The sequence below is a fragment of the Myotis lucifugus genome, unplaced genomic scaffold (genome assembly GCF_000147115.1).
Source record: "Myotis lucifugus unplaced genomic scaffold, Myoluc2.0 scaffold_48, whole genome shotgun sequence".
Taxonomy (NCBI): Eukaryota; Metazoa; Chordata; class Mammalia; order Chiroptera; family Vespertilionidae; genus Myotis; species Myotis lucifugus.
Genome location: NW_005871096.1, coordinates 5,122,741 through 5,139,396, shown reverse-complemented (window position 1 = coordinate 5,139,396; position 16,656 = coordinate 5,122,741). Strand labels below are relative to the sequence as shown.

Below are 16,656 nucleotides of genomic sequence, written 5' to 3'. Positions count from 1 at the left end.
TAAAACTAAAAAAAAAAAAAGACCGTACCCTTTATGTAATGATGTTTACTTTGAATTTATATTAGTTCACACAAACACTCCATCCATGCTTTTGTTCCTGCCCTCCGGTCCAGTTTAAGAACCCATTGTGGCCCTCGAGTCAAAAAGTTTGCCCACCCCTGCTCTAGCCACTGAGTCAAACCAGCTAGGGCTTATCACAATTTTTTGAGTTAGAAATGAATTACTTTTATTTTACAGATGAGGAAAATAAGGTCTGCAGGTAACTTAACCAAGGTATCACATGCTAGTAGATAATGCATTAAAAATTTAAAGTCGGAAACCTTTTTAAAACATATTTTTATTGATTTCAGCTTTGTGCAGTGGCAATATTGTAGCCAATGAGTTTTATCTGAGGCATGATTATTGCTAATTGAAAAAAGCATATATATATATATATACATATATACATATATACACACACACACATATATACATACATATATATATATAAGTATATATATTGATTTCAGAGAGGAAAGGAGAAAGGAGAGGGAGAGAGATAGAAACATCAATGAGAGATAATCATTGATCGGCTGCCTCCTGCATGACCCCTACTGGGGATCAAGCCCGCAACCTGGGCATGTGCTCGAACCGTGATCTCCTCGTTCATAGGTTGATGCTCAACCACTGAGCCACGCCAGCCAGGTTAAAGTTGAAAGTCTTAAGTGGAATAACAGATAATTTCTAGAGAGTACACTGTATCTATTTGAATGATTTTTTAAAACCATTTTTATGTATGATTTTCTGTTTTAATTATTGGCTAATAATCTCACCAATATACATTGGCCCCACCAAAAATACTAGCTAAGAAAAATAGAAACCACATATCACATTTTTTAGTGGTCTTTAATTTTATTAGGGGAAGAAAAGGCTAACCACGTTCTTGCAACTTTTCACACAAAGTTCTCAAATAGCTGTACTAAGTTACCTCCCCAGTTGCTTTGGGTTTTTTCCTCCCCACCACAAACATCAAGCTTACAAGGCTCTATAAGCCATCTATTGCCCATTTTCCTCCACTTACCAATTCTCTTACCTTTTAATCAGTATTTTACACTTTTTTGTTTTGTTTTGTTAATCCTCACCTGAGTATTTTTTTCCATTGATTTTTAGAGAGAGTGGAAGAGTGGGGGGAAAACAGAAACATCTGTGCTAGAGAGACACATTGATTTGTTCCCTCCCACACCCTGACTGGGCAGGGTTTGAGCCTGCAACTGACCTGAATCAAACCCAAGACCCCTCAGTCGCAGGCTGATGCTCCAATCACTGAGCCAAACCAACTAAGGCAGTATTTTACACACATTTTAAAAAACCAATTCTAGGCATTGAAGCATGCTACAACTAAAAACGAGTGCCTAATTCTATCTGCTTTAGCAAGACATTTTTGGGTTATAATCCCTTAACTAGAATATAAAATTATTAAACAGAATATAATATTTTCAAGCAAAAATGTAAAGCAAATTCTAATAAATAAGCTCATCCTCACTTTCAAATCTCGTGAGGGCTCATCTTTTTTATTTTTTTGAGAGAGAGAGTACAAGGGATGGGGGGAGGGAGAGGGAGAGAGAGAGAGAGAGAGAGAGAGAGAGAGAGAGAGAGAGATCAATTGGTTGCCTCCTGCACATGCCCCAACCAGGGAATAGATCTGCAACTGAGGTATGTGCCCTCTTCAGTCTACAAACCGACGCTCTATCCACTGAGCCAATCAGCTAGGGCAGGCTCATTTTATGTTCAAACACTCTGCTGTTTGTTTCTTTCAGGAGTCTACAAACTTTTCATTGAAGAGCCAGATAGCAAATATTGTAGGCTTCTCGAACTAAGGGGCAAAATTGGAGACTTATATAACCATTCTAAATGGAATTACGTAAAAATGTAAAAAACATTCTTAGCTCACAAGCGGCTGGCCAAATTTGGCTCATGAGCTAGTTTGCTGATAGCAGGTCTACTTGCTACATTCCCTCCCTTTCTTGCATCATCTGCAAGTATGATGTAATGGCTTTTTCTCAAAAAAGAAGTGATATTTTCCCTTTCTAATGTCAGACTGTCATAACTCAGTTACTTGCACTGTGACAAAAATACACCTACACAGTTGTTTATGCAGAATATTTTATTTATATATTTGATATCTGTACAGATGTCTCTGTCCTTATCTCTATATTTGTCTCTGTGTTCTTACTGACCAGCATTAATTCCTCAGGGATAAGACCTGTATCTGTTTAAGCTTTGTACCCTCTTAGCAGAGCATAAGCATCAAATGGACATCTGACACATTTCAATAATAAAACAGAAAACAATCAAACATAAGTCAACAAGAGATAAGAAAAAAGCATGTGGAAACACATACAAATATTCTTATTTTAGAATTAAACTATCCATAATTTGTAAAATCTACGTCTTTAAGTTTATACATGAGATTATATCCATTTTCCTACTTAAAGAAAAAGTAGGAAAATTGCAACAAATCATAAAAATAAAAATGCAAAGTCAAGGTAACAAATATTTTTGGCTCTCGAACTAAAAAAAGAATCATCAGTGAGGAAAAACGAGAAGTGAAGAGAAATTATATAGATCATACCACTGATGTTCTCTTCATGTTAAAAAAAAAAAGGCTTTTTAAGCTTATTTGGATTGATTGGAAATAAGCAGTGATGACCTTTATATATATATATATATATATATATATATATATATATATATATTTTTTTTTTTTTTTTTATTGATTTTTTTTACAGATAGAGAGCCAGAAACATCGATGAGAGAGAAACATCGATCAGCTGCCTCCTGCACACTCCCTACCGGGGATGTGCCCGCAACCAAGGTACATGCCCTTGACCGGAATCGAACCTGGGACCCTTCAGTCCGCAGGCCGACACTCTATCCACTGAGCCAAACCAGTTAGGGCAGTGATGACCTTTTGGGGCTTAAAAATCAATGACACAGCTCATTAGACAAAAGGATTATTTCTAACACAGAAGCACAGGAAAAATATTAGAAGCATAATAAAAAGAAAAAGCACAAAAGGCCCCATTCTGCCCATTGCATCCTCCTCCTAAGAAACTGTCATCGAGACAAACGGTCTGGGAAGCACTTTCCCCAGTGAAGCCAGAACCTCTAAGTCTCCACGACACTGTCGGACAGGTTAACCGGGTTGCCCAGTAATTAGCATAGCAATTTTATGATTTTAAATACATATTTAATGACAGGTCATCCAACCGATAATCAGAAAAACTGAAGAGTGCTTTCCCTTTATAATACAACATTAAAATGCTGCCTATGGGTATTGTGTAAAGTAAAAAGTGTTTGAAGTTTAATTTTTGTTTTACAAAAACCAACACCATTAAAGCCAACATGATCATTTGCCACTCATCCAACCACTGAGGTAACAATATTATAAAAATATGTAAAAAATATTCTAGATTCATAATTACTAGATATGCTGATTCCCACAGAGCTAATATAAATTGATTATTAAAAAAATAGTTTTCTTTCCTTAAAAACACTTGGTTCATTTACCATTAAATATCAGGTAGATATTTGCTATCCTGAAGTACCAAAAAATTACAAATAAAAATGACAATGTTTAGACTCTGGGTTTCTTGTTAGGTGGATCCTGAAGACTAAACTTTGGGATTTCACCAGAAGGAGCATATGGAATTCTCTTTGAAGACACCTTTTTCCCAATTGTTTCAATCTAGAAAAACCGGGGGGGGGGGGGGCGGGGGGGAGAGATTTTAGAAAGAAAACTAACAAGTATAACACATAAATGTAAAAACTCTATATTGAAGTATAATAAGGGGAAAGCAGAAAATGTTTTCCAAGTTGTCTGAGTTGGTATGAAAGATCTTTGGTTCCTTGCCTATTTTTTATGTTTCTCAATCCCATGTATACTCCACTTTTCATAGTCATATCTAGATACTCCATATCTAGATACTTCCACCAGTCCCAACAGCAGACATCCCCCTCCCCCCGCCTCAAACAGAGCAGAGAATCATATGCTGCTTTTGTTCTGGTAGCACATATGGAAGCAATTAAGACACTAGCCTCCAGTTAATTCACATTCTCTCTCATACTCTGTTTTCATGCCCACTTCCCTCATTCTAAAAAACTTGCAGAAGCTCTAGTAGCATTGTTTTTGGGAGTTCAGGCTCTAGAGTTTGGAGGGCCCAGTTGGAATCCTACTACGTTACCTAGGCTCTCTAGGTTTTTCTTCCTTATTTATAAATGTTACTACTACCACCTGCCTCAAAGGGTTGTGGGAAGAATTAGATTAAGTGCTCAACAGTGTTTGGCATACAAGTCAACCTTCAATGAATAAAGTCAAATTGTATTTTGGATATTACATTTAAAACTCTTTTCCATATATTCAAAATCATCAATCTTAACTTTAAAGACATTGCTTCTTTAATAGTCATAAGTTTGCCCAGCCAGTGTGCCTCAATGGTTGAGCATCGACCTATGAACCAGGAGGTCATGGTGTGATTCCTGGTCAGGAATAAAAGACCTGGCCTCTGAGGGGTAAGTGTATGTTTTTACTAGGAGCCCTGGCTGGTTTGGCTCAGTGGATAGAGCATCAGCCTGCGGACTGAAGGGTCCCAGGTTCGATCCCAGTCGGGGGCACATGCCCGGGTTGCTGGCTCAATCCCCAGTGGGGGGCGTGCAGGAGGCATTATCATTAATGTTTCTGTCTCTCTCTCCCTCTCCCTTCCTCTCTGAAATCAATAAAAATATATTTAAAAATAAGTAAATAAAATAAAATGCTTACTAGGAAAAGTTAACTTATAAGAACTAAAACTCATTTGTAATATATACCCTTCACACATCTTCTCCCTTACATGAGTTCAACAGGAATGAGAGAAAGTCTGTCTATGCCTTGCAAATAATCTTTAAAAAATAACACTGCTGACTTCAGTAAGGACTGGGAAGTCATGTTGTTACTCAGTAAGGAGGGGTGGGAGAGAAGAATCCCAAGGTCCTTGATGAAATGTTAACAGACGAGGCTGCCATCTGATTCTTGCTGCAAGTGAATCTCTCATGAATGAGAATCGAACACAATTCTAAATAAGAAAGAGCTTCAACAATTCGGTGAAGGTTAAGAGAACCAGATCTGATATTTTAACAGGAGATGAGGCCTTCTCAGCACACAGCCAGCTCTGAACTCTGTCTGCTTTCACTCTGCTAGGGGCCTATGCTGACAGCAATCCCCTGGCACATTTCTTTACCGCCCCCTCCCCCCACCGCAACCTGGCCTCCCGCCCCCTATACACTGCTGTGAGGAAACAGAAAGTGGCTCCTTCTTACTAATCTTAGGACGCCTGGTAGAACTGAAATCAATGCAACATATGAACGTTCTGTTCTGGGCAGAGGTTTCTGTCAGCTCTCTAAGCATTCCACAGTTAAGTGACAAACTGAAGAAGCAGAGGGCCAGGACTGAAGCTCCCTGGTCTCCTTCAGCCCTCTCTCAGCACTGGGACGGTTTCAGAATTCAGAAGGCATAGGATCCTATACCAACACGTGGCAACTACATTGCAGTCTGCGGTTTTCCAGTCATTTGTGTAGGAATGAAAGACCTGGCCTCTGAGGAGTCCGTGTGCTGCAGACAGTTTAGCAAAGCAGCCTTGGCAGTTACAGGAAAATTTTTTTTTATCTTTTCATGATCTTTATGATACAAGGTCAGGCAGGGCACATTTTGTCCCTATATGATAGGCAACTAATAACTTTAGCTACTATGTAAGGGAGACCAAGACTGAATGACCTTTAGATCATACATTTTTTAAAAATATATTTTTATTGATTTCAGAGAGGAAGAGAAAGGGAGAGAGAGAGATAGAAGCATCAATGATGAGAGAGAATCATTGATTGGCTGCCTCCTGCACGCTCCCCACTGGGGATTGAGCCCGAAACCTGGGCATGTGCCCTTGACTGGAATTGAACCCGAACCCTTCAGTCCTCAGGCTGATGCTCTATCCATTGAGCCAAACCGGCTAAGGCTAGATCATAAATTTAAGGAGGGAATAGAATAGTTACAAAAATCCCATAGAGACTTCCCGGAGAACTGCCCTAGAGTCATGTTATTGTAAATGAGAAAATATTAAAATACTAAAATGCAACACCATTGGAAAGCAAAAGGCCAAACAACATAACACCAGTCTAGGCCGTGATTACCTGGAAGCCAATGGTTTGCAGTTCATGGTGGAGCCCATCCAGGACACGCCGTCCGTCGAAGATGAAGGCTGGCTTCAGCATTCTTTTGTGAATACGTTCATAATCTAATTCCTATAGAGACAACCAAAGGAGCAGTTAGAATACACGCATGAGCACATATTCAACCCCAACTGGTACTAGAACACCTCTACAATTTTCCCCAATGCCATTTCGCCACCTCACCTTAAACATGTCCCACTCGGTGCAAATAACAACAGCATGGGCACCATCACACGCTTCATATGGATCCTTAGAAATGGTCACAAGTTGGGACACTATAACAAAAAAAAAATTGGCAATAGGAAAGGAGTTATTTGAAACTGTGCATTTTAACACTAGGATTGCAGGAGGAGTTGAGGGCCTGAAAGAAATGGAATGGTCCAGTTGAAGTGTGAGTGAGGGGAATGAGGTGGCCATGAAGCACCCCAGGGGTGCCCCCAGAAGCATCTGCTTGGAGCCTCTGGGGCTTTTTAGAATATGTAGGAAAAATCACTGATTTTTAGAGAGAGTGTAAGGGAGGAGGGAGGGGAGAGGGAGAGAGGAAGGGAGAGACAGAGATAGAAATAGAGACATCGACGTGAGAGAGACACATCAAATGCCTCCTGCAGGAGCCCCCTACCAGGGATGGGGATAAAACCTGCAACCAAGGAACACACCCTTGATCAGGAATAGAACCTGCTCTAACCACTTAACAAACTGGCCAGGGCCTAAGGGTTTCATTAGAGAAATGATGGTGAAACAGGCCAACCAATACTCAAAGTGATTCATGAGACTCAAAGCCTTACCTTGATCATCCTCTGAAACTCCTGGATGAGACAGATCCACCACTATTTGTTCCCTTGGCACTTTTGGGTCATATATATGGAGGTGTGCACCTTCGTCCATCAGATATTTGCTAATATATATACTAGAAGATTCTCTGATGAAAAAAACCCAGTGTTGTTAAGCTTTTTAAATGGCATATATTCTCATACCTTAGGCATTTAATATACAGGGCGGGGCAAAAGTTTACAATTGTGAGTATAAGAAACAGAGTTTACTCTTATATTTTTTCCTTTTTAATGAATTTATTGGGGCAACAACTGGTTAACAAAATTATACGGTTTCAAGTGCACAATTCTACAACACATTACTGTACACTGTATTCTGTGTTTACCACCCCAAGTCAAGTCTTCGTCTATCATTTACACCCCACTAAACTGTCAGGCATGTCTCTCCACTGCCTTTCCCTCTGGCAATTACCACACTGTTGTCTGTGTCCATGAGTTGTTTTTTCTGTTTTACTCAATTCCCCTACCCCCCCCCATATTATATTTATTAATTATTGTATTATTTTCCATATGAACAACTGTAAACCTACTTTTGCCCACTCTGTACAGGTAAGATTCTATATCTCGTAAAGATATGGATGTTCACTTTATTTTTATTCTTTATACTATATACACACAGGTGTTTTACACACTCATCCACCAGTCAAACACCAGGATAAGATAAGGAGTTAACACTCTCAAAGGGATTGAAATATTTTAAAGAACTAATAATACCTTGTATCACCAGTGTCCTTTTTGAATGCAAACCCCAAAATAGCTATCTTCTTATCAGTCACTGTATTAAACAGACCATCTATAATCCGGGAAGCAAACCTCCTCCTCTGGTAGTCATTTATATCTATGACCTGGAATTACATGTACAATTATGCAACGACTGAAGAGGTACTGCTTGTGCCATACATTGCTTAGTTTTATGATGCTAACTGTTGTATGAATCCAAGCCTTATAAATTAACAGGAGACAAAGATTAGCCAACCGCTTTAGTATCTACAGATTAAAAAAACAAAAAACCCCGCCCCCCTCTTTAAAGCCATACTAAATTTGTATTTTTCATTTGGCTTATCTTTCCATGCATCAGGCTGGGATGGATGTAAAGATGGAGAACACAGCATTTGAGGTCCAGCTATGAGGCCAGCCTAAATAAGCACATAGCAGCAGTGTTCTTGCTAGCTAACTTCTCCAAACCCTGTGGAAGGAGGGCTGTAAGCAATCAAACCCCAAGTACTTCCTCATATGCTTACTCCCACCCCTCACCACAATTGAGTGTGAATAGAAAGTGGACAGAGGGCTGTCAAACATTGTACAGAGTTACAGCTGCCTCTGGATGAACTATAACACCATGAACATTTGGCAGTTTTTAACTAAATGTTATGGGTAAAAAGTCTCTGATCACCTAATTGTTTTTCTCCTAAAAGTTTATAAACAAGACTTCGACCAAATGAATGTAAGGAAAGAGACTACTTTTCTGTGTGTGTGTGGGTTTTTTTTGGTTTTTTTTTTAAGGCTCTAGGCTTCTAGGGGCTGTATCCTGAGAATGGGAAATGAGCCCAAAGTGTTGGAAAAGTAAGCCTTTATCTGCATTTGCCCCCCAATGGACAGTAAGATAAAGCTATCGTGTGGGATTGAGTATACATTTCCATCTTTTAAAATGTGTATTTCCTGACATTCCTACCCACTGCTGAAATCTGAAAAACTACAAACTTGGGAAAATATTTGGGAAAGGTACATATACTGGCTGGTATCTTGGATAAATTACTTAACATCTGTAAGTTTCAATTTCCTCATTATAAATGAAGGATAATATTAGGACTAGGCAAAGCACTTATAAATATAGGCGAAGCACTATAAATGAGGACTAGGCAAAGCACTTAAAAAAGAGTCTGGCCCAGCTGGTGTGGCTCAGTGGTTGAGCACTGACCTATGAACCATGAGGTCACAGGTTCAATTCCTGGTCAGGGCACATGCCTGGGGTTGCAGGCTAGATCCCCAGTGTGGGGTGTGCAGGAGGCAGCCGATCAATGGTTCTCGCTCATCATTAATGTTTCTATCTCTCTCTCCTTCTCCCTTCCTCTCTAAAATAAATATATGTGTTTGTTTGTTTTTAAAAAAGAGAGAGTCTGGCACAGAGTAAGGACTCAATAAATGTTAACTCTATTTCCAATTTGAGAAGGTCTCTAATTTTAGCTCAAAGGGACAGGACAAATATCAGCCTATGCAAACCACATGAAATCATTATAATACAGATCCTTCCTTTATTTTGATTTTATGCATTTAATGATAAATAATTACAATTTAGAGTAAACAAGAACACTGAGCAAGTTCTTGCTTTACTCTAGGAGCAAATTTAGTTATAAAATTAGAAGAAATACTCCTTTATCAGAAACTTCTATCACAGTTGATTAGCAAGAGACAAAAAACACCGAAACCCAGTAAATAAACCTAAAATTTAAAAATTGAATATAATAATAGTTGAGTTCCTGGAATAAATAAATCCTATCAGAAACATTTCACAAAGGGTGACATTTTTAATTAGAAGTTAATCATAAGTTGTTGACTATAAAGATCAATACCTGTTGCCAATAATGAGCTACTTCAGGCAGATTCAGAGCCTCACAAAGATAAACCAAATTCAGAACATCCTTTTGAAAGCAGCTCCCACCAAAACCTAGAGAAAGAAAAAAGAAAATGACAATATTTTCATTTAGGATACCACAAAACTGAATCATGACAAATTTGTCATACTAAATCAGAGGACCTATGCTGGGATTTTAAATACTAAAATTTGAATACTGGAAAATTAGTGGGTTTACAAATTGTGTGAAACTTGCTGGCAACTAATCAATTCTATAAATAAACCCCAAATAATTTTCTAGCTGAAGTTTTATTATTTTCATATTTTCTATTTTTTTTCTCAGTCGTCTAACTGCCCCACATATCTAACTTTAGCACAGACAGAGTGGCAAACTTTTATGAGCCAGTAGCAAATATTTAAATCTTTGTAGGCCATACAGTCTCTGGCACAACTTTCTTTTGTTGTTAATCCTCACCCGACAATATTATTTCCATTGATTTTTAGAGAGAATGGAAGGAAGAGGGAGAGACAGAGAGAGAGAAATATCAAAGTGAGAGACATATGGGTTGGTTACCTCCCACACATGCCATTGAACAGGAATGGAACTCGTGACTCTTCAGTCCGCAGGCTGATGCTCTAATCACTGAGAAGTACCACCCAGCGCTCTGACATAACTCTTTAACTCTGCCTTTGTAGCTCAGAAACAATCATAGACTATATGTAATAAAATGGTTGGGGCTATGTTCCAATAAAACTTTATTTACAAAAATAAACTGGGCCGGATTTGGCCTGAAGGCCATATTTTGCCCACCCCTATTCTAGTGCAATGCCATATACAGTGAGGGATGGCATGAGCTCTGGAGTCAGAAACACCTAGCCACTCAGTAGCTGTATGACTTTGAGCAAGTTGCAAAATGTCCCTGAACCTCAATTACCTCTATAAAGAAAATACCAGCACCTTTGTAACAGGTTGTAAGGATTAATAATGAGATATATAAAGTGCTGGATCTGAAGTTGGTGCACAATATAGCTTCAGTAAATTGTAGTTATTTTTATTAAATGGTAGCTAGAAGAAAAATATCAAAAAGATACAAAAAGCCAGGGAGACCAGTATTGGAAAATGGCATAAGGTCCTGGAAATACAAGAAAGGCTGCCCTATGGACCAATGTGTAAAAGGCTCTGTTTACGCCCTGGCCAGTGGGGCTCCATGGTTAGAGCATCAGCCCACAGGTAGTGAGTTCAATTCCCAGTCAAGGGCACATACCTGGTTGCAGGTTTGATCCCCGGCCCTCGTACAGAAGGCAGCTGGTCAATGTGTCTTTCTCACATCGATCTTTCTCTCGCCCCGCCATCCCCTCTCTCCCTCTCCCTTCCATTCTCTCTAAAAATCATTGGAAAAAATATCCTCAGGTGAGGATTACAAAAAAAATTTTTTTTAAAGAGGCTCTGTTTACTTTTACATCAACCTTATTTACTTATATCCAAAAATACAATCAAATCAGTTCTCATTTTACTTGGTAGTTATGTTCTACAGATTGCTGAATTAGCAAATACTGTAGCACTGCTCCTAGATGAAATACAGGGTTAGGTTCCTATGAGCTTCTGGTCACATTTTCATCAACCAATCAATCAATAATCTTGTTTTATATGTTTCTGTTTAGAGACACCTTATTTAATACATATTATTGATTCATTAACATTGAACTCACAGCCATCAGCACTATCACTCATGCAGGAATGAAGCTTAACCACATATATTTTCTCCTGGATGCACTATAAACAGTGAAACCATAACCAAAAAGCACAAAAATGCAAAACCCTTGGAACTTAATAAACCACAAAAACAGTGCATGTTTGTAGTATGAAAGCTGAAACAGGAAGGCAAGAGCACTGCCTTATTCAGCTCTAGCTGGGAATGTATGTCAGGTGACTCAAATTTTTTGCTTCTCTGTTCATTTCTGCAAATGACCACAAAGCACCCTGAGGATTGATTAGGAGGTTAGAAATAAACTTTAGTGAGTAAGGTAACTCATAAATACAGAATCTGGAAATAATGAAGATCAAAGCCAGATTTCTAAAAGTATATTCTTAAGAAGAGCAAATGATAGCAAATTTTTGCTACTTCCTTTGGATATTACTTGAGGTTTTTTTATGTCGTCTCCCAAACTTATTCTTCTTAAATGTTCTTACTAAATACTAATTTATTCCTTCTAAGACACTGAAGTATGTTTATCCTACTAATCGGTCAATAATTATTAAACCACATAAGTAACTGTTACCTCACTTAAAAAGTCCCTCATAGCCCTGGCTGGTTTGGCTCAGTGGATAGTGTTGGCCTGCAGACTGAAGGGTCCCGGGTTTGATTCCGGTCAAGGGCACATGCCTGGGTTGTGGGCTCGATCCCCAGCAAGGGGTGTGCAGGAGGCAGCTGATCAATGATTCTCTCTCAACATCAATGTTTCTATCTCTCTCTCCCTTCCTCTCTGAAATCAATAAAAATACATTATAAAAAAAAATAAGTTCCTGATAGGCTGAAGGCTACATGTATAATGGAATGATTATTTTAAGGGCATTAAGTTAAACAAAGACTTCCTTAAATGTATTTTTTTTTTTTTAAATATTTTATTGATTTTTTACAGAGCGGAAGGGAGAGAGAGATAGAGAGTTAGAAACATCGATGAGAGAGAAACATCGATCAGCTGCCTCCTGCACATCTCCCACTGGGGATGTGCCGCAACCAGGTACATGCCCTTGACTCGAATCGAAACCGGGACCTTTCATTTCGCAGTCCGACGCTCTATCCTCTGAGCCAAACCGGTTTCGGCAAATGTATTTTTTTTTATAATAGATTTTTATTGATTTCAGAGAGGGGGAGGGAGAGAGAGAAACACCAATGATGAGAATCCTCGATCGGCTGCCTCCTGCTCCTCTACGGGGGATTGAGGCCGCAATCCAGGCATGTGCCCTGACTCGGAATCCACCAATGACCTCCTGGTTCATAGGTCGACGCTCAACCACTGAGCCACGCCAGCTGGGCGAGACTTCCTTAAATTTATAGACCCAGCTAAATGAACCCACTTTATGTACTGAAATTTTCAGCTTACCAACACTGGCTTTCAGAAACTTATTTCCAATTCTCTGGTCCATTCCAATGGCTGTTGCCACCTCTTCTACATCAGCTCCTGTTGCTTCGCAGAGGGCACTTATAGAGTTAATGCTGCTGATTCTCTGGGCAAGAAAAGCATTTGCTGCCTTAAAAAATAAGAAAAGGAAAACTATGATAAGCTAAAATAGCAATTTTATACATCTGGATTATATTTCATTGTGTTGATGCAAATTACTGAGGGAGATATAAAAGTTACTGATGGGCTCAATTTGAGGAATCAATAGATAGGTTGCTAAGGGAAAATGTCTTAATTAGAAAAAGAAGATGATTGTGAAAGAGGGTAAAAGAAGGGAATGACTTTAAAAAATACTTTTTAAAAAAATATATGTTTTATTGATTTTTTACAGAGAGGAAGGGAGAGGGATAGAGAGTTACAAACATCGATGAGAGAGAAACATCAATCAGCTGCCTCCTGCACACTCCCCATTGGGGATGTGCCCGCAACCAAGGTACATGCCCTTGACCGGAATCGAACCTGGGACCCTTGAGTCTGCAGGCCGATGCTCTATCCACTGAGCCAAACCGGTTAGGGCGACTTTAAAAAATACTTTTATTCTACCCTCCATTTTCTTAAATTTTATTAAAATTATAGAATTTTCCAGAGTATTTTATATAAGGGGGAATATTTAATCCCCCTTGTGAAAATTATTTCATAATGTATAAGAATATTATCTTCAAAAGGATACCTTTTGTTAATATTAAGAAAGTAGCTGTGTAACCTAACAGTTTATAAGAGAAATAAATCCTTGGCCTTAAGTTAATGGAGAGTTGAATGCTATGTACCAACCAGTTTGGAAAGTTCTGAAGACCAAGTGTTAGTGGTGAGGATCTTTTCTTTTGGAACCCAGTGCTGATACACAGCGCAGAGTGCCTGCACAGCTCTCTGGCCCTCTGGGGTTTCATCCCCTCCGATCAGTACTCTGTCTGGGTTCTTTAGGTCCTTGATGGCCGTTCCTTCTGCCAAGAACTCAGGGTTGGACAGAACCTAGAATCCCAATACAAAGAAAATTTTAAGCTAGAATTCACTGTGAACAAATTTAAGACATCAATATTTACATATGAAAAACCAGATTCTAATGCTTCCTCTTTTTTATACCTGTAGATTCAAGTTGGGTTTTGTGTTTGCATCAAATATTTGACGAATACTTTCTGCTGCCCTCACAGGAACCGTGCTTTTCTCGGTCACAATTTTGTACCCATGTGAGTTTTGTACAATGCGTCTAGCACAGGCTTCAATGTACTTCAGATCTGCTGCACGGCCCTTCCCCATTCCGAAGGTTTTTGTCGGAGTGTTCACCTGGTGAAAGTATCCGGGATTAAGAACAGATTATCTGTGAGATACTCAGCGATTTCAAGATAGGCCATGGACCATCAATTAGCTAGTCAAGTGGGAAGTTACCTGTCATCAGTAGCCCTGACTTTAATCCTCATTCGCTCCTCAAAAACAATACATCTTATAAATATAATCACCAGAAGGAATAGCTTGAAGCTTCTGGAGAATTCATTCAATAAATTTCTGTTGAGAACTACCATAAATGTGTCAGACACCAAGCCAGGCAAGTTCCAAGCTAAAAAAAGTACTAGAGCTATAAAGATGAATGAAACAGTTCTTATCCTAAAGGACTTCACAATCTAAAATGAAATGTAAATTTTCTCTTTTTTCCTCTCTTCATTGTATGCAATATATTACCATGGTCTTTAAATTCCTTTCTAACTATCCTTCTTTATAGACCGATATCAATAGCTTTTAAAAATGTTTACAGTATCATTCACAAATACCTTCTTGGCTCATTAAAGCTAAGAATCATTTAGCATTTTCAGCATACACAATACCACGTAGACAAAGACTATCAAACAGAAAGAAAAATAAATCCTGAGCCCAGAGTCTAGGCGTTTAGTTTTGGCTCAGCTCTATACATAACCTTGGGGAAGTGTGGCTGCCTTTGCCTCAATGGCCTGTTCAGGATCACACACTCTTTAAAATCTAACACACGAGTTTTATAACACTCTGATAAAAATGAAAGTAGAAGAAGAAAAAAAACTGGAAGTACACTGAAAATTATAAAATTCTATACAGGAATAATTTCTGAACCAGGAGGAAGAAGTGCCAATTTTCTTCTCTTGACAAGCTTATAACCTAATGGGGGACTAAATAAAGAAATCAAGCCAAAATAAATAAAAATTTGAGGATTGAGTTGAGGAGTGAAAAGCAGAAAGAAAAACTTGTTTATATGTATAGAACAACTTAAGAAAAGAATAAGTCATGAAGCCACGGTGCAACGGAGTACAGAAGGGAAATGATGGCTGGCTAATGGATAAGGGCCAGTGATGGCGAACCTTTTGAGCTCGGCGTGCCAGCATTTTGAAAAATCCTAACTTAACTCTGGTGCCGTATCACATATAGAAATTTTTTGATATTTGCAACCATAGTAAAACAAAGACATATTTTTTATATTCATTTTATTTATTTAAATGCCATTTAACAAAGAAAAATCAACCAAAAAAATGAGTTTGCGTGTCACCTCTGACACGTGTGTCATAGGTTCGCCATCACTGGATAAGGCAGAACATGCCAGAGATGGGAGATGATCAGATGGTTTTCCTCCTGCAAGCTTAAGTAGAGGATGGGTAGGTGAGTCATAGAAGCTGCACCAATTGCTCTGAAGTAATTAAAATGGCCAAAAAGGGAGAGAGATTGGCTTCATTACCACTTTTTTTCTGGAGTTCACATACCTTCACAGTACTGCTTCTGTCTCACCAGTCCGAAAACACCCTTTCTTTAACTTATAGTCATTAACAATATGCTTAGAGGGTAGATGGACCTCATGACATTTCTTCCCTTTATCACATGGGACCCAGTCAAAACTCACGCCACTGGCTTCACCTTTATTCTGTAAGGCCCTAATGGTCTTGAGTCCTATAACATCCTAGCTCAGACACCAATCGGTGGTAACTATACCTGCACACACAGAATATGTGAGTAGATGATTACCAGGACAGCAAGAAATAAGTTACCTTGGTTCAAATACTGGATTATCAGAGTTTACTCCCAAGTATTGAATCTATTATTTTTTTTAATTACAAAGGTGCAACAGTTTAGCCATACTATGAGCTGAAGGTGTCTGTAGGCTAGCCTGACAACCTAACCAACAGATGCCAAGTTCCAAATTAATTTAAAATGAGTTCTGGAACAAAATTCATCTAGATAGGAGATGCCTGTAAGTTTGCAAGCAAACTTCACCCGATTCTCTTTACCTCACCTCCACCAACCAGAGGGGGGAAAATGATGAAATAAAATACTATCACCATATGTGCTCACACATTACCAGCACTTCCTAATTCTAGATCTCAAACTAGAACTTTCTCTGAATTTATTTGTTCAATGATCTATGGCATATTTGACCAAATGATTATAGGGATTGGCAAGGTGTTGGACAAAGTCAGTGACAACCAAAATTCAACTGGATAATGCTATCCTAAGCAATGCTGTGGCTTACTACAATGCATTTACTACTAAAATAAAATGAAACGTCTGTACAGACAAGAATACATTAAAAACACACAGCAAAGGAAAATACTTACAGAAATAAATACAAGATCGGCTTCTTTAATGGCATCATCAATATTGGTAGAAAAAAATAGATTTTTTCCTCGACAGGCTTCTACCACTTCTTTTAGTCCTGGCTAAAAAGAAAAAAAGAAAAGGAGCTGTACATACTATTTACCAGTTATATGAGATAACTTAAGAGTATAGAATTACATGTGTTAAAGAAAGAAAAGTTTACATTGTAAGTTAAAGGTCTAGACTCGCTCTCAAATAACACCTGTGTACAAAAATCAAAGATCATAC

The 16,656-nt window shown here is 38.6% G+C and overlaps 1 protein-coding gene and 1 pseudogene across 4 annotated transcripts in view; one reads left to right on the top strand and one right to left on the bottom strand.

Moving 5' to 3' along the window:
• The first annotated feature begins 348 nt into the window (after positions 1-348).
• Positions 349-460, top strand: LOC111825975 (annotated as a pseudogene).
• A 2,747-nt stretch (positions 461-3,207) lies between these two features.
• Positions 3,208-16,656, bottom strand: part of UGDH (UDP-glucose 6-dehydrogenase) — a 31,183-nt gene continuing 17,734 nt past the window's right edge. For 3 of the 4 annotated variants that reach the window (XM_006088498.3, XM_014455624.2, XM_023753646.1), the window contains 10 exons: positions 16,389-16,490; positions 13,903-14,103; positions 13,594-13,791; positions 12,745-12,892; positions 9,638-9,732; positions 7,782-7,912; positions 7,023-7,156; positions 6,421-6,512; positions 6,199-6,309; positions 3,208-3,727 (listed from right to left, as the gene is read on the bottom strand). In XM_006088498.3, the coding sequence (XP_006088560.1) occupies positions 3,617-3,727; positions 6,199-6,309; positions 6,421-6,512; positions 7,023-7,156; positions 7,782-7,912; positions 9,638-9,732; positions 12,745-12,892; positions 13,594-13,791; positions 13,903-14,103; positions 16,389-16,490 (1,323 nt within the window). In that variant the 3' untranslated portion in view covers positions 3,208-3,616. The remainder of the gene's footprint in view (positions 3,728-6,198; positions 6,310-6,420; positions 6,513-7,022; positions 7,157-7,781; positions 7,913-9,637; positions 9,733-12,744; positions 12,893-13,593; positions 13,792-13,902; positions 14,104-16,388; positions 16,491-16,656) is intronic. The other variant, XM_023753648.1, reaches the window with a different exon arrangement.